At 36.5% G+C, this 16,307-nt stretch overlaps 2 protein-coding genes across 2 annotated transcripts; both read left to right on the top strand.

The window, feature by feature from the left end:
* LOC107616213 lies at window positions 1,486-3,058 on the top strand. The gene is made up of 3 exons (XM_016318202.1): window positions 1,486-1,807; window positions 1,963-2,403; window positions 2,490-3,058. The coding sequence occupies exons 1-3, from the start codon at window positions 1,486-1,488 to the stop codon at window positions 3,056-3,058; spliced, it is 1,332 nt and encodes a 443-aa protein (XP_016173688.1).
* LOC107617139 (F-box/LRR-repeat protein 20) lies at window positions 14,165-15,982 on the top strand. The gene is made up of 2 exons (XM_016318927.2): window positions 14,165-14,869; window positions 14,905-15,982. Exons 1-2 carry the CDS (start codon window positions 14,481-14,483, stop codon window positions 15,764-15,766), a joined length of 1,251 nt encoding a protein of 416 aa, XP_016174413.1. The 5' UTR covers window positions 14,165-14,480; the 3' UTR covers window positions 15,767-15,982.

The following is a 16,307-nucleotide window of genomic DNA, read 5'->3' as shown; positions in this document are numbered from 1 at the left end:
GCATCTTGAATGGGTTGAACAATTAACTGGCTGATTTTTTTGGATATGATTTGGTGGTGTGAGTTATGCTGGGATATGATCATTAGGGGTGATTTACACTGTTATGACGGCGTTGCTTTTTGGAATATTGGGGGAAGAAATCGGACCCACCGATTTCAAGCAGAGAAAAGAAGTAACACAAATCGGACCCACCGATTTGTGTGAGGGAGACGTTGAGGTTGCATGAAATCGGTGCCACCGATTTCTGGGTGGCCAATGTTTTCAACCGAAGAGGGACCGATTACTGGTGGTGAAAAATTTTATTTTAATCCGGGGTGCACCAATCGGACCCACCGATTTGGGAGTGCGCGGTCGGTCCGTCCGATTTGCCCGTTAGTGCATACATAAACTGGAAAGAGCTCACAGAAGCCCCATTTCTTCATCGCCGCTCTCAGCTAATGTTCTTCCTCTTCTCTTCTCTTCTCTGATTCTTCTCCTTCATTTTTGTAAAATAAATTTCTGTGAGGTTGAGAATAGTCAAGTACGTGTAGTGTTATGGATGATAGAGTTGTATTGAAGATTTATTATTACGGGTAGATCTTATTGCAAATATATGAGGGAGTTCAATTTGTGTGTGAAAATCCATTAGATGTCGTTATTCCGTTCACATTGTCGTTTGAAGAATTGAAAGGTGTGATTTGTGAGAAGCTAGATTCTCAAAGATGTAGGAGAGTATCGTGTATTTTGTACAAGTATCCTTTATCTGTGTTTGGTGGGTTTGTTCAATTTCAGACCAAGTACGTGACAGACGAAGCGAGTATGCATGAAATGTTTTCAATGTACATGGAAAATCGTCACCGAATGTCGTGCATCGAGTTATATATTGAGTTTGAGCAATCTGAAGTAGACCGTGACATTGAATTGGAAGATTATAATAGTGAAAGCGAACATGAATTTGAAAGTAACTATGAGATCGTTGGTCCAAGTGAAGACGAAGATGAAGCTGGCGGCGCCATGAACGCAGATGTGGCGGAAGTTGCAAATGCACTAGCAAACCCACATCCTTTTCAGGAGCCTTCTTTCATGCAGATGTTGGATTTGGAGGCTATGCACCCACCGGAGTTTCCGCAATATATGAATGCAGGTGCGTAAACCTAGGTTGCTATGTGAAACTCTGAAGTAGCAGATCAATAAGTCGGATGAGTAATATATGTGATATGTGACTAGGCATTTGTGACCATAATGTTTGATTTTTTTATTAATTAATAGTTTTTTGTTATGAATTATATTTAGTTGTTCTTTACGTAGATGGAATAGCGAAAAATAAGACTATAATGATCTTACATGGTAAAGTGTGTTTATTAATTGAGTTGTAATAAAAGACTTATTATTGAGTACATAATAAAGCATTTATTACTTTTGATGTATGCAGCGCCTCCTGTTGTGGCGAATGGTGAGTTCACAGTGGGAATGTAATTCAGTTCAAGGGAGGCAGTAATCAAGGCAATGAAAGATCATACCATCCGAAGAGGTGTGGACTATCGGGTATATGAGTCGGAACCGACAACATTCTATGCCAAATATACAGAATATGGGAATGGTTGTGACTGGTTGATTAGGGTTACCAAAATGCAGAAGAAGTACTGTTGGGAGATAAGGAGGTACAATGGAAGTCACACTTGTACCAGGTCTACTATTTCTCAAGACCATTCGAAGCTGGATTCCAAGACAGTTGCAGAAGCAATTAAGCCGTTGGTAGAGGTTGACCCGTCTATAAAGGTGAAATCAATAATTGCTGAAGTCCAGTCAAAGTTTAACTACACCATCAGTTATCACAAGTCTTAGTTAGCAAAGCAGCAGGCGGTCGAATCAATTTTCGGAGGTTGGGAAGCATCGTATGAAGCTTTGCCCATATGGTTTGAGGCCATGTGCCACAAAGAGCCATCAGCAGTAGTTCACTTTGAAACAATGCCTGCTTACCAGGGGATGATTTGGTTCCTGATATACGTGTCCCACATAGAGTATTCTGGAGTTATTACCCTTGTATAAGGGCCTTCAGACACTGCAAGTCAGTGGTGCAGGTGGACGGGACTCATTTGTATGGAAAATACAAGGGTTGTTTATTGGTTGTAGTCTCACAAGATGGTAATAACAACATCGTGCCTATTGCATTTGCCATAGTGGAGGGAGAGACTTCTGATGCATGGTACTTTTTTCTGAGTAACTTGCGTCAACATGTGGTGACATGTGATGGTGTGGGACTTATCTCTGATCGACACGATTCAATTAGGTCAGCTATTGAACGAAGTAATGGGGCTTGGTCTCCTCCTAGAGCTTTCCATATGTTTTGTATCCGGCATATTGAGTCCAACTTCTTGAGGAAGTTCAAGGCACCTTACTTGCAGAAGCTTATCGTCAACATTGGTAAGTTTGAATAGAATGAACTTTGAATTTATTGTAAGTACGATCGAATAGAATGGTGTTCATAGTTGACTGAATGTTTTTCATAGAATACTTGAGGACGATCAGGGAGTACCAGATGCGCTATGAACGATTAAAGGAACGGGGTGAGGCTTACACCACCTGGCTTGATCGGATCCCTCGTGAGCAGTATGCTTTGGCATTTGATGGTGGATACCGATGGGGTCATATGATCACCAATCTTGTGGAGTGCATCAACTCCGTCTTAAAGGGTGCACGCAATCTCCCGGTCACTGCACTTGTTAAGGCTACATTTTACAGACTGAATGAGTTGTTCACTAGGAAAAGAGTCGAGGCCGAAGCCCGAATCAATGCTGGACTTGTGTTCTCTGAGATGGTGACCACCAAGCTACATGCAAATCAACGAGCATCGGGTAACATACAGGTTAGCTGTTTTGATAGAGAAAATGAAGTCTTTGAAGTACGCGAGATGCCTAGTGGGGTTGAGTATGCAGTTGACCTACGCCACCATCGGTGCGACTGTGGTGAATTCCAGGTTGACCGAATTCCTTGTCGACATGTGTTTGCTTGTTGTGCAAATCAGCGGTTGGATTGGCAAGTGTACGTTAATGATGTATACAAGATGGACCAAGTTTGAAGAGTATACAGGGCTAGGTTTAGACCACTGGGAAATCCGGCAACGTGGCTTACTTATCATGGACCTCGATTCGTTGGAAACATGTTCCTCATACGGGTAGCCAAAGGTCGGCCGAAGATGACCTGCTTCTTGAATGAGATGGACACTCGTATGTTGCGTCGCCCTAGGCAATGCAAGCAATGCGGTGCCGAGGGCCATTCTCGCAGTAGATGTCGTTAAAGTGGTTGACCGAGTGCAGGTCCAGCCGAAGAGTAGTAGTTACCTTTTTTTACATTTCGTTTGACTTTACATTTATGTACGACATTGACATTTGAATTTACCAACTCGTGCTTGTATTCATTTCAAACCTGATTCACATACTCGATAGAAAAATAGTCATAACAACGTAATTAACGTATTCGGTAATTAAATAGTAATAACAACCTAGTTAACATACTCAATAAGTAAATAGTAATAACAACCTAATTAACATAGTCAGTAATAACTACCTAGGTAACATACTCAATAAGTAAATAGTACAAATTAATTCCTAAATAGTAGTAACAACCTAATTAACATACTCAATAATTAAATAGTTACAACTTCACTTTCTCGGTGCCCACTTCATATCTTTGTATAACTTTCTGCACTTCTTTGCAATCCTGTTAAAAGCGGATGGTGTATACCAATTCGCACTCCGACGTGGAGGATCAGCTCTAAGGTTATAACCTTTACCTTTTTCACTTGTGGCCGTACCTATGAAAACACAACAAATGTTGGATTCCATTACTCAAATGGCAATTCGATATGTAATACAATTACAAGTTCACCATGAAGCTACTAATAGAAATTCATAATCAAGCCCTAAATCATTACCAGCAGTTTATTTTACCTGCACTAGGCGCTGGATCCTCATCCTCACCCTCATCCTCATCCTCATCCTCATCCTCATCATCATCCTCATCCTCATCCTGACCCTCATCCGCATCCTCTGGATGGTCTACTAGGTAGTTATCAGTCTCATCATCAACTGCCCTATTACTCTCATGAATCAGAGCCATCGAAATACGTCTAGGGTTTCCACTCTGTATAATCCCTCCCGCCGCTTCAGCACTTCTGCTCGAGTCAACAGACATTCTGGCACCAGAATTATCAGAGGAAGTGCGAACCCGAGGTCTCAAATCCAATGACCTCCTAGCTGGAGTAATACCACCCGAATGTGCTTCATGGTCGATGGGAATGTCAACATAATTACCTGAATGTGAGTGGTGCGACCCCGATGCCATGAAACCAAGCAGCTGACTGAATGAAGTTTGCTCTCCATAGTCAAACTGTGGACCACCCCAATACTGTTGATGTACCAGGACTGACGCTGAGTAATAATCAGACGGATGCGTGTCAGGAACATATAGTGCAAAATACTCAACCCCCTGTTGTGGCGGTTCCGGTGGCGGTGGTGGTGGAGGACCTTCTGGATTCTCTTCAAATACAAGGTTCGATAATTGCAAGTGGTCACCAAATGCTTCTCGGTACCAATGCATGTAAATTTTCAATGGATAATGTAAATGCACCAAGTCATCAGAGAGAGTGTGACTATACCGATTGGTCCACTGCATCACCCAAAAAGAGTGGGTATTGGCCCAATCTTGATTCTTAGGCCCAGTTAGAACTTCGCCGTGTGATGCACCTAGATCCCACTCTTGATTAGGAACACCCTGTCTCAATCCAAATTGCCTCATGACTCTATCAGATGCATGCCACTCGATGCATTCAAAAGATATAAGTGGCAATGTGGTACTCCAGATAACCGAATTATGACGGATGTCTAAATGAATCACGTCTGGGTCGATGTTTCCAATGCCATAAGCCTGCCAAACAAACTGGACACATCAAACCAGTCAGATGATTACACAAGAATTAATTCACTTAACAAGTTACATAAGGTACTTGTATTTTACAAAATACCTGTCCTTCTTGTAGATCATCCAACAACCTCCTATAGTGCGCAAGCGTTTTATATCGGTAGGCATAGTTTTCACGGTCCCAGTTACGCCACCTGCCGTCGGACAATCCATTAGTTAACTTATCTTGTGAAAAACAAAATACAATTTCTATCAATTCTTTCAATGCATACTTTAATCAAAATTACCTATTCGCAATTGGAAACACTCGGGGATTGCCGGGAATCGGCGCTAGAAATGGTAGCCGGATCCAAGCCCAAGTGAGCAATAGTGTCAGTGGACCGTCTATCTCCTTGCAGTCGACACGAGTTGCCCTACACAATGATTTATACAAGTGTTCCAGGCATGCCGAACCCCAACTAAACTATATGATCCCACCGAAGTTACGGAGCAAAGGTAAAAATTTCCAATGCACCGCTACACTTGACTTATCTCCAAACAGAATTGTCCCAAATAACAACATTATGTGACACTTTACATACATCTGAATGTGCATATCATCATTCAACACTATACGATCTTTCAAACCCCTAAACCACGTTAATTTTATAAAGCTCCCTCTACAGTCCGCCTTCCTCGGTGCACTCCAAATTGGTGCAAGCACTCGGCTTCCAATGCCTCAAAGCTACTCATGGTCAGACCTGTAACCGGAAGACCATTTGTCGGGGACCGAGAATTACCGCCACATCCTCCAAGGTCACGGCACACTCACCAACCAGAAAATGAAATGTGTGAGTCTCGGGCCGTCATCTCTCAATTAGAGCATTAATCATTGCTGACTGACATTTGATAACTCCAATTTGGGATACATAATAAAATTCAGTCTCGCGTAACTGTGACTCAACAATTTGGTTGTATGGATCCAGCGGCTTTAAATGATCACATATTAACATCCGTGAATCCTACAATATCACATTTCCATTATAAGGACAAGTATAATATAACTATATTATCAAAAACACAATTATCCTTAACATCTCCATTATAACTAATTTCCAGCATAATTTCATTTCAAACATACACATTAAATCTGTTATACAAAAATCCTTCAATCATATTCATTACCTTATAATAAAAATTAATTAACCTTACACAGTAAATTAGCCTCTATTATTATTATTATTATTATTATTATTATTATTATTATTATTATTATTGTTATTATTATTATAATTCATATTCAATTATTAATGATCATAAATAAAATAATTAATTAAATTTTTATTATTAATCATAATAATTAATTAAACTCAATTACTAATACTAATAATAACAACAACAATATATCAATATCTATCTACTCCAATCTAATATGTACAGATCTCATTTTCCTTCTTCTTTCATTCATTCATTCTTTACATGCATCACATTCATTCATTTTTTCATTTTATTTTAACTAATATGCATAAAAAAAATCCAGTTCACCGGTAGAATTTACTTACTAACCATAACCATATCAAACATACATACATAGTTAATTCATATTTTAATTTCTATTTCTAACCACCAAATAAATCATACATACATACATGCTTAATCTCTACTTAGTGCCATTATAATATATATTGCTAATAAAATCTAATATTATCACTATTATTATCATTAAATCAGATTATTAAAAAATAAAAACTTACATAATTTGGATGTCCAAGATAATTAATAATATGAAGCTCTGGTTGATTTACTTCCTTAATTTTTGGTCTTCTTGGCATTTTAGTGTTGGGAGGGGGTGAAACACTGATCCTTGGGATAGAGAGTCACGGGCCAACCAAGAAGCCAGGTGCATGCGTGACGCGTGGACAGGGGGTCTCAAATCGGACCCACCAATTTGTGCACCTTTTGCGTCCTGAAATCGGTCCATCCGATTTCTGTCCCCCTCATCGGTGCCACCAATTTCTTCTACACCGCCGTCACATCTCGGTGAAACACCCTAAACCCACCCATATCACTGCTATACTCCATCAACACATCCATATCAAAATTAAAAAACTCCAATTAACTCATTAGTTCATTTTAACGAAGTGTTATAATTGTATTAGGACATTATAAGTCTTAGTAATTTAGGCACCTTTTAGTTGATGTGTGTGTGCGCCAAAGACAAAGACACAGTAGAACAAGTTCTTTATTTGGTATGTTAAACACATTGATAAAATTTGTGTATGAGGAGTAAAATTGCATGTGAAAATAAATTCTGCAGAATTGTATTATTGCTTGTCACTAGTTACTGATATAAGAGTAGTATTTATACAAAAGATATTTTTCATTTCTTCAAGAAAATAACACACACTCTTCTTGATAACTAACCAAACTAATATTGCCATTATTCTTGTATTATACTGGTATTATTATCAGTTCCCCTCAAAGTTAAGATGACTTTAGGAGCAACCTTAAGTTTGGTACTAAACTTTGTGAATAAATTCAATAAAATAGGCTTTGTAAATATATTAGCCACTTGGTCAATGGCTCTTATATGCACCACATGTAGCTGATGTTGATTTATTCTATCTCTCACAAAGTGTAGATCAAGCTCAAAATGCTTGATTTTGCTGTGCAAAATTGGATTTACGAACAAGAGGAGAGCACTTTCATTGTCACGGTATAAAGTTGGTAGTAATGTAATCTTCACTCTCAATTCTTGTAACAGATTTTGGATCCAAATAATTTTCGAGTCTGCAGCAGCAAGAGCGCGGTATTCGACCTCCGTGCTTGATCTACTAACGGATGCTTCTTTCGACTTGACCATGAGACAAGATTTGATCCCATATAGATGCAGTAATCCCATGTAAAACGATGGTCATCCAAATCTGAGCCCCAATTAGAGTCTGAAAAAGCAAATAAATATAAGTCATTGCTAGCATGAAATATAAGACCATGAGTAATAGTTCCAGAGAGGTAGCGTAATAATCTTTTAACACATTTCCAATGACTAATGAGAGGTCTCTGCATATATTGACACAGTTTATTTACCGACAAAACTATGTCAGGATGGGTAAGAGTAGCATATTAAAGGGAGCTCATGATCGACCTATAAAGAGAAGGATTTTCAAATTCATCATCTCCATTTTTTGGACAACTTAACCGAGGTAGTCATGGGTGTAGGAACCGCTTTAGATTCTTTTATTCCCACTCTTTGAAGAAGTTCAGTAATATATCTCAGTTGAGAAAGGTGAACAAAACCAAATTCTAGTTTGTTTGCTTCTATTGCTAAGAAGAAGCTAAATTCACCTAGGTCCTTGAGGGAAAAGACATTGTTTAATTGATCAATAATGGACTGTATGGCTTGAGAATTATTTCTAGTAATTAGTATATCATCAACATAAACAAGGATATATAAGATAAGATCACCATCATGTTTAGTAAATAAAGAATGATCTGACCTGATTTTGATGAATCCAAATTGTGCTAGAGTAGAAGAACGTTTAAGAAACCATGATCTTGGAACTTGCTTGAGTCCATATAAGGACTTGTGCAATTTACAAACCTGGGCAGCATCACCTTATAAAACCTGGTGGTTGTTTCATAAAAACAAGTTCATTCAAGTCTCCATTCAAAAATGCATTGTTAAAACCAAATTGGCGAATTTGCCATTGATTTTTCAATGCAATTGTAAGAATAACTCGAATAGTTGTAGGTTTGATAACGGGAGCAAAAACTTGATCATTGTCAATACCCTCTATTTGATGATTTCCTTTGACAACTAATCTTGCCTTATACTTCATAATTGCACCATTTGGATGGCGCTTAATAACAAATATCCATCTGCAGCCTATCACTTTAGTGTTTGTAGGTGCAGCAACAATAAACCATGTATTGGTCTTGTATAGAGCATTTAGTTCTTCAATCATTGCTTGATGCCAATGTTTAGATTGTGAAGCTTGAGTCACATTAGAGAAAATATGATTAATCAAATCAAGTTGAAGAGTTACCAATGTGTGATATAACTTGGGTTTACTAATACCCGATTTCAATCTAATTTGCATAGGATGATTATTAGGTTTAATATGAGTCTTAGGGGCACTACCAAATTGTATCTCGGTATCTGAGATAGGGATACTACATTACTACTAGGATGAAGTTAATTATTAGAAAAAGAAGGATTAGATGAGGATGGTGGGGGTGTAGTTGGTGGAAACTTAGTGTGAATAGGATGAGAAGTAGAATAAGGACTTTGATTATTGTGAGGATGATTTATAAGTCCCTCATTCTCTATGGTTGGTGTAGGTAAATTGTGAGAAGAATCAGGGGGTAAATTAAGGATTGAATTAGATGGTACAGTGGACATGGTAGTGCTCAAAGGAAAAATAAGAGAAGTATGAGGAAAATGGGTTCTGGCCTCAGGGGCAGAATCAGTGGAGAATAATTCTGCATAAGGAAAGCGTTACTCATCAAAAATCACATGGCGAGTGATAATGATTTTGCTGGACTTTGTAAGGTACTTATACCCTTTATGGTGAGGGACATATCCAAGAAAAACTGATAATTGAGATTTAAAATTTAATTTTGTTTGAGAATAAGGTTTTAAGCATGGAAAGCATGCACAACCAAACACTCGCAAAAATTCATAATCTGGTTTCCTAGAGTGCATAAGTTTAAAAGGAGTTACCAAGTTTGTATTAGGAGATGGAAGACGATTGATGACATATGTGGCTGAGAGAAAAGCATCATCCCAGTGAATTAAGGGAAGAGATGCTGCAGCAAGCATTGCCAAACCAGTCTCTGTGATGTGGCGATGCTTGCGCTCAGTCCTTCCATTTTGTTGATGCGTATATCGGCAACAATACCTATGCTCAATGCCTTGATCAGCGAGATATTGTGTAAAAGTTTGTGACAAATACTCGTGCCCATGATCAGTTTGAAATCGCTTAAGCTTGAAACATGTATACTTCTCTAACATAGTTTTATATTGCAAGAAAGCCTGAAAAACTTGAGACTTTGAATGCAGTAAATATATACAAGTATACCTACTAAAAGCATCAACCAAAGAGATATAATCATTGAAACCATGATATGAAGTTACCGGAGCAGGCCCCCATAAATCTGAGTAAACCATATTTAAAAGAGCAGTATAATTATATTTATCAAGATTAAAAGGAAGAAGATGCATCTTTGCATTGCAACAAAATTCACACACATTAGATGGAACAATATTAGAAAAGACATACATATTGCATTTATTCATTACACTCAGAACTGTATTTGAGGCACAATGGCCTAGTCGATGGTACCACAACTTATAAGAATCAAATTTTGCAAGAAATGCCCTAAGTACATGATCACTAGAATTTTGATTGGAAAATATTATTTAGACTAGAACAAGGCACATCAACACGTTCAAATACATAAATTCCTTGTCTAAGTGTTCCTCGGAGTAGAACCTCCTGAGTTTCCTAAGATTTAACAAGGCAAAAATCAGTATAGAATTTAAAATAACAATTGTTATCAGTTGCAAATTCTCTTACACTAATAAGATTGTGTGCAATGTCAGGTGAATGCAAGAGTTTATCCAACAAGAAAGTTCTATGAGTATCAAGATTAATTAAATAACTTTTATCATAGTGTGTAATACTCGCACCTTTACCATTACCTAACATAATTTCTTCTGAGCCATTATATTCAGATGATGATAGCAAATTCTGAGCATCGCCAGTGACATGATGTAAGCACCAGTATCGGGTAGCCACATTGAATAAGAAAATGTTGAAGGAATAGCCAAGTATGTCCTGGGATTATGAAAAGTGGATGGTGGAGGTGGTAAAGCCTGAGATGCAGATTTAGATGGATTCATGGTAGATTGTTGATAAGAAGAATCAAATCGGTGGAAACAAGTCATTGCGGTATGGCCAAATCGATAACACACTTGATTTGTCAAAGTTCACCAAAATAGGTTTTTACTAAAGTGACAATTCTCTAATTTTTCCAAACTCCCAAAACCAAACCAAACCAAAACATACCCAATTCATCACAAAATACTACCAGTGACGGATCCAGAAAATTTTGGTAGTGGGGGCAAAATATATATAACATTATAATAATTTTTATAATAAAAATATTATGTTTATGTAAAAAAGAGTAAATTACCATTTGTACACATAAAAGATATAAATGCTGACAAATGTACCTATATAAGAATAAAACGACAATTATAACCATAGAAGATGGCTTCTGTGTGCCAAGAGTATCTGAACGTTGGTTACACAATTGGTCCACTAGGGTATTCTTGGCGCACGGAAGCTATCTTTCGTAGGTACAATTGTCGTTTTATTCTTATATGGATACATTTGTCAGCGTTTGTATATTTCATGGATACAAATGATAATTTATTCCATAAAAAATTAGCTATCAAATTATCTATTATAAATTTGTGTATAAATACATATATCATTTAACTTATTTTTAATATATATTTTGAATTTCAAAATTTATATTTTAAGATTTATTCTGTACAAGTGATTATTTTATGTATACGTAGCATAATTGTTGTTATAATTATATTTTGTTATTGTAAAATATGATTAGATTTCAAAATATCTAATTACAAATTAAAATACTAAAATAGTAATTTAAATAATAACATATAATTTAAAATTTAATTTTTTATATTTCATATTTTGAAACCTTGATAATATAATTAAAATGTCTTTTTTTTTTGTATTAACAATCATTTAAAACTCAACTTTCATACAAATTAGCTCTTGATGATATTCATAGTTAAAAAAGTTCATTCAATTAGTGTAGTTATTATGAAAAAACTAAAGCTAATTTTAAAAGAAGAAACACAAATTAATAGATAATATTCTTTCGAGTCGATCTCTAAGAAAGAACACCAATCTTATTTAAATTTAAAAATTGATCATTATAATTAACATCTAATATGAAGTTTTCAAATTGGCTATCAAGTGTCGAAACTTGAATAAAAAATGATTGTGGGGTCAAATTTAATAATTTAGTGGGGGCAAATAAATATTATTATTGTATACTACTCAATAAAATTCCAAATTGTAGTGGGGGCGCTTGCCCCCACACCCACTCATGTGGATCCGTCCCTGCATACTACACTTTATCATTTTATTTCAATTCAAGCAACTTAAAACCTCTTTCACTCAATCTTTTCACCATAATTCAACAAAAATCCACAACTCACAAACCAATATCCCAACTTTAACAATTTTTACACAATTAACATTATAATTCATCAATACCATCTCAATCATCATACTCATCAATGTCCATAATCACACATAATAATCATCACATTCATATATTACACATTCCAACATTTTATATACTCCTCTATATCATACAATATAATAAATTCACGCATAATTAAGCATACACCAACATCATTCAATCCTATCTTATGGTCTACTAGCCTAAGTTTCATGAAACTTTACATATTACTTAAAGAAAACTGAAACCATACCTTAGCTGGTTTCCACACAACTCAAAATACCAAGCTCAAACTCAAAGCTCCAAAACCATCTGCTCACTCCAACAAACACTAAACATCAATCTAACATCATATAACATACAAAATATCACTAGGGCTAATCCAAAATATCAAACCACAAGAGATAAAAGAGATTTACCTTATCCAACGAGATTAGAGACAAAACCCAACAATTTTTCAATACTAGATCATCCCTAAACAACTAAAATCACAAAATCTACTAAAAAACTAGAACAAAAAACGTGAAACTGTTAGGGATGGAAACTGGAGCATGGATTTCGAAAATCTTACCACTTTGTTTTAACAGAAACGAAGATCCAACGAGATTAGAGACAAAACCCAACAATTTTTCAATACTAGATCATCCCTAAACAACTAAAATCACAAAATCTACTAAAAAACTAGAACAAAAAACATGAAACTGTTAGGGATGGAAATTGGAGCATGGATTTCAAAAATATTACCACTTTATTTTGATAGAAATGAAGAGCTTGATGAGAGCTTTGCGTTACCGTAAACGACTCGTCAATCGGAGCACCGTAGCTCAAGTTATGGCTTCTAGAAGATGGTGATGAATAGTAACATTACCATCTTCTCCTCTCTTCTCAAATTAGCGCCAATCTCTCTCAAATTAGGTTAAAATGAGCTGAATACTCATTAAACATACATATATATGTTGGGCCTTGGGTCCAGTTTGGGCCCGGTCTAACCCGTTAGTGTTTTAGGTCTGTTTGGGTCAAAACTTTTAAGATTAGCGCTCGATTTTTTATTCTAAATTATTTTTTGTCCTTTCAAAACAATAAATTCAATTTTCAAAACTTTATTTTCCAAAATACGCGGTACCGGACAGACTAGAACCGGTACTACCGGCTAAAGACCGGTACGCATTTTTACAAAAAAATTTCGCAAAAGATAAATTTTTTCACTCAGAAAAATTCATTGAATTCAAATTTCACCTTTATATTATTGAAAAATACTTTTATATTTTTAAACCTATTTCGAGCAATTAAATTACCATTTTATATTATCTAAATGATCGGTTTAGTCACGGGTCTTACACTTGTCGGCGTTCTCGCTAAAGGAAAAAGCAGCTTCTGCTTCTGCGTTTGGATCCGAATCACTTCCTCTCGGGTTGCCGAGGATTGTGGTGACTGCGTCGAGAGCATTGTTCTTCGCGCCATGAGCAACAGGAGAGGAGACACTGTAAGTTCGGAACTGGAAGAAGAACAACGACGTGGTGATAAAGAGATAAAAAAGAATGGACTCAATACAGATCATTAATGGTGGTATCAGAAGTGGGTGTTACGATATGAAAAGAAAAGAAAAAAAATTATGGAATTGAACGAAGATGACGATGAAATATTAAAATGAGTAATTTGAGAATTCTAAATAATTTTTTAAGTTTTGGTTAGTTTTATTAATTAAAATATATTTTATATAGATATAACGTTAGTTTTGTTTTTCTATAAATAAATTTATTAACACTTATATTTTTTGTGGTTAAAAATGGTTATTTACTCTATTTATTTATGTACATACTACTATATTTATTTTTTATAATACATCAATACTTATTTTCATAGCATTTTTTTTATAATTCATAAAAGTAACACATTTAATGTGCACAAAATTTTTTCTCGCAACTTTAGACACTTGTTCTTTTTGTATAAATGTATAATAGATGGGGTTGGTGGGTTTATAACTACAAAGGCGACAAAGAAAGAAAGAATCATTTAGTTACTAACAGCACCCAAAATATAATATATTTTTTCTCTTTGACGAAATCACCCCTTCACTAAAGGCACTATCTTATGAAGAAGGGGCATTGCCACGTAAATTCACTCGCGAGAGCCTTTCCTTCAATGTACGCTTCGTTGCAGATAATCATGCACGCCACCAAATTAGGGTTCATTTTCACACCTCTCAGCTGCTAAAGCTTTGCTTTTGTACGCTAATTATTCCCTCCGTAACCGTGCTCTGCAAAAATTAGTCTCAAATTCTCGAGGGGTTAGGGTTTTCCTCCGCACCAACAACAATGAACGGTGCCGGATCGGGATCCTCGAACCTCTGCATAAACGACACTCTCACTGACGACGAGCTTCGTTCGATCCTGGCGAAGCTGGAGAGCGAGAAGGACAAGGAGATCTTCGGGTTGGTGTGTAAGAGGTGGCTCCGATTGCAGAGCACCGAAAGGAAGAAGCTTGCGGCGCGTGCAGGTCCACACATGCTTCGCAGAATGGCTGATAGGTTCACGCGCTTGCTCGAATTGGACCTTGCCCAGTCCGTTTCGCGGTCGTTCTATCCCGGCGTCACCGATTCCGACCTCGCCGTCATCGCCAATGGTTTCACATGCTTGAGGGTCCTCAATTTGCATAATTGTAAAGGTGAACTCTTTTTCCCTTTTTTTTTCCGTTGTTTTTGTTTGTTTTGCGAGAAAACCGTTGAAATTGACCTTTCAGACTTCTGATCGTCTTGTTGCAGTCATTGGATGTATCCTACTGCAGAAAGCTGACTGACAAGGGACTATCTGCTGTCGCTAAAGGCTGTAGCGACTTACGGGTATTGCATCTCGCCGGTTGCAGATTCGTTACGGATGGTATATTAGAAGCTCTCTCCAAAAACTGTCATAATCTAGAAAAACTGGGATTGCAAGGGTGCACAAATATTACCAACTATGGATTGATAAGCCTTGCAAGTGGTTGTCAACAGATCAAGTATTTGGACATCAACAAATGCAGTAATGTCAGCGATGTTGGTGTCTCTAGTGTTTCTAGGGCTTGTTCATCATCTCTCAAGACGTTGAAGTTGTTGGATTGCTACAAAATTGGGGATGAAACCATATTATCCTTGTCCAAATACTGCGATAATCTTGAGACTCTAATCATTGGTGGTTGCCGGGATGTCTCCAACGACGCAATAAAATCTCTTGCTGCTGCAGGTAGGAGCAATCTTAAGAACTTAAGGATGGATTGGTGTCTAAACCTCTCGGATTCATCATTGAGCTGTATTTTAAGTCAATGCAGAAACCTTGAGGCACTGGACATTGGTTGCTGTGAGGAGGTGAGCGATGCTGCTTTCGAGCTTATAAGCAGCGAGGAGGTGGATTTGAGGTTGAAGATTTTGAAGGTTAGTAACTGTCCGAAGATCACAGTGGCAGGAATAGGCATTCTTGTGGGAAAATGCAGTTATCTGGAATACTTGGATGTGAGATCATGCCCACATATTACTAAGGCTGGCCTGGATGAGGCTGGTCTCCATTTTCCTGAATTCTGTAAAGTTAATTTTAATGGTACCATCAATGAGCCTGTTGTGCTTATTTGATTCTATAATTATAATTATAATTCTTAGTTGTAAAGATTTGGCATCGACATAGGGTATTCTTCCTACATCAATATGATGAACTTTATTGATAAGAGAGGAGAATATTTTTAGTTTTCTTATGGAACCCACATGTGTAATGTAATGTAATGTAATATATATCATAATTTGTTGTGATTTGAGTTGTAAATTTTGGCAGTATGATTACGATTGTTTTCAGCCGGGTTCACTTGATTCTTCCTTGATCTTGTACATCGATTTTTCTAACTTCTAAATCGCAAATGTCACAAATTATATAGTATTTACTAATATATTGTTTTCCCACTTTATCCTGGACAATGAACTATCAAATATGACCCACTAATTAATTTTTACACCAGAAAAAGGAAAAGAAAAGAAGAAATGGTCCATTTCCATTTCCAATTAAACTCTTATATTAACTTATTACTATAAAAATGATTAATTTATTATTATTATTATTATTATTATTATTATTATTATTATTATTATTATTATTATTATACCTAAAATAAAATCAAAGCGA

The sequence above is a fragment of the Arachis ipaensis genome, chromosome B09, assembly GCF_000816755.2.
Source record: "Arachis ipaensis cultivar K30076 chromosome B09, Araip1.1, whole genome shotgun sequence".
Lineage (NCBI taxonomy): Eukaryota > Viridiplantae > Streptophyta > Magnoliopsida > Fabales > Fabaceae > Arachis > Arachis ipaensis.
Note: the sequence above shows the minus strand (reverse complement) of the source record. Positions and strands in the feature narration are given on the sequence as shown.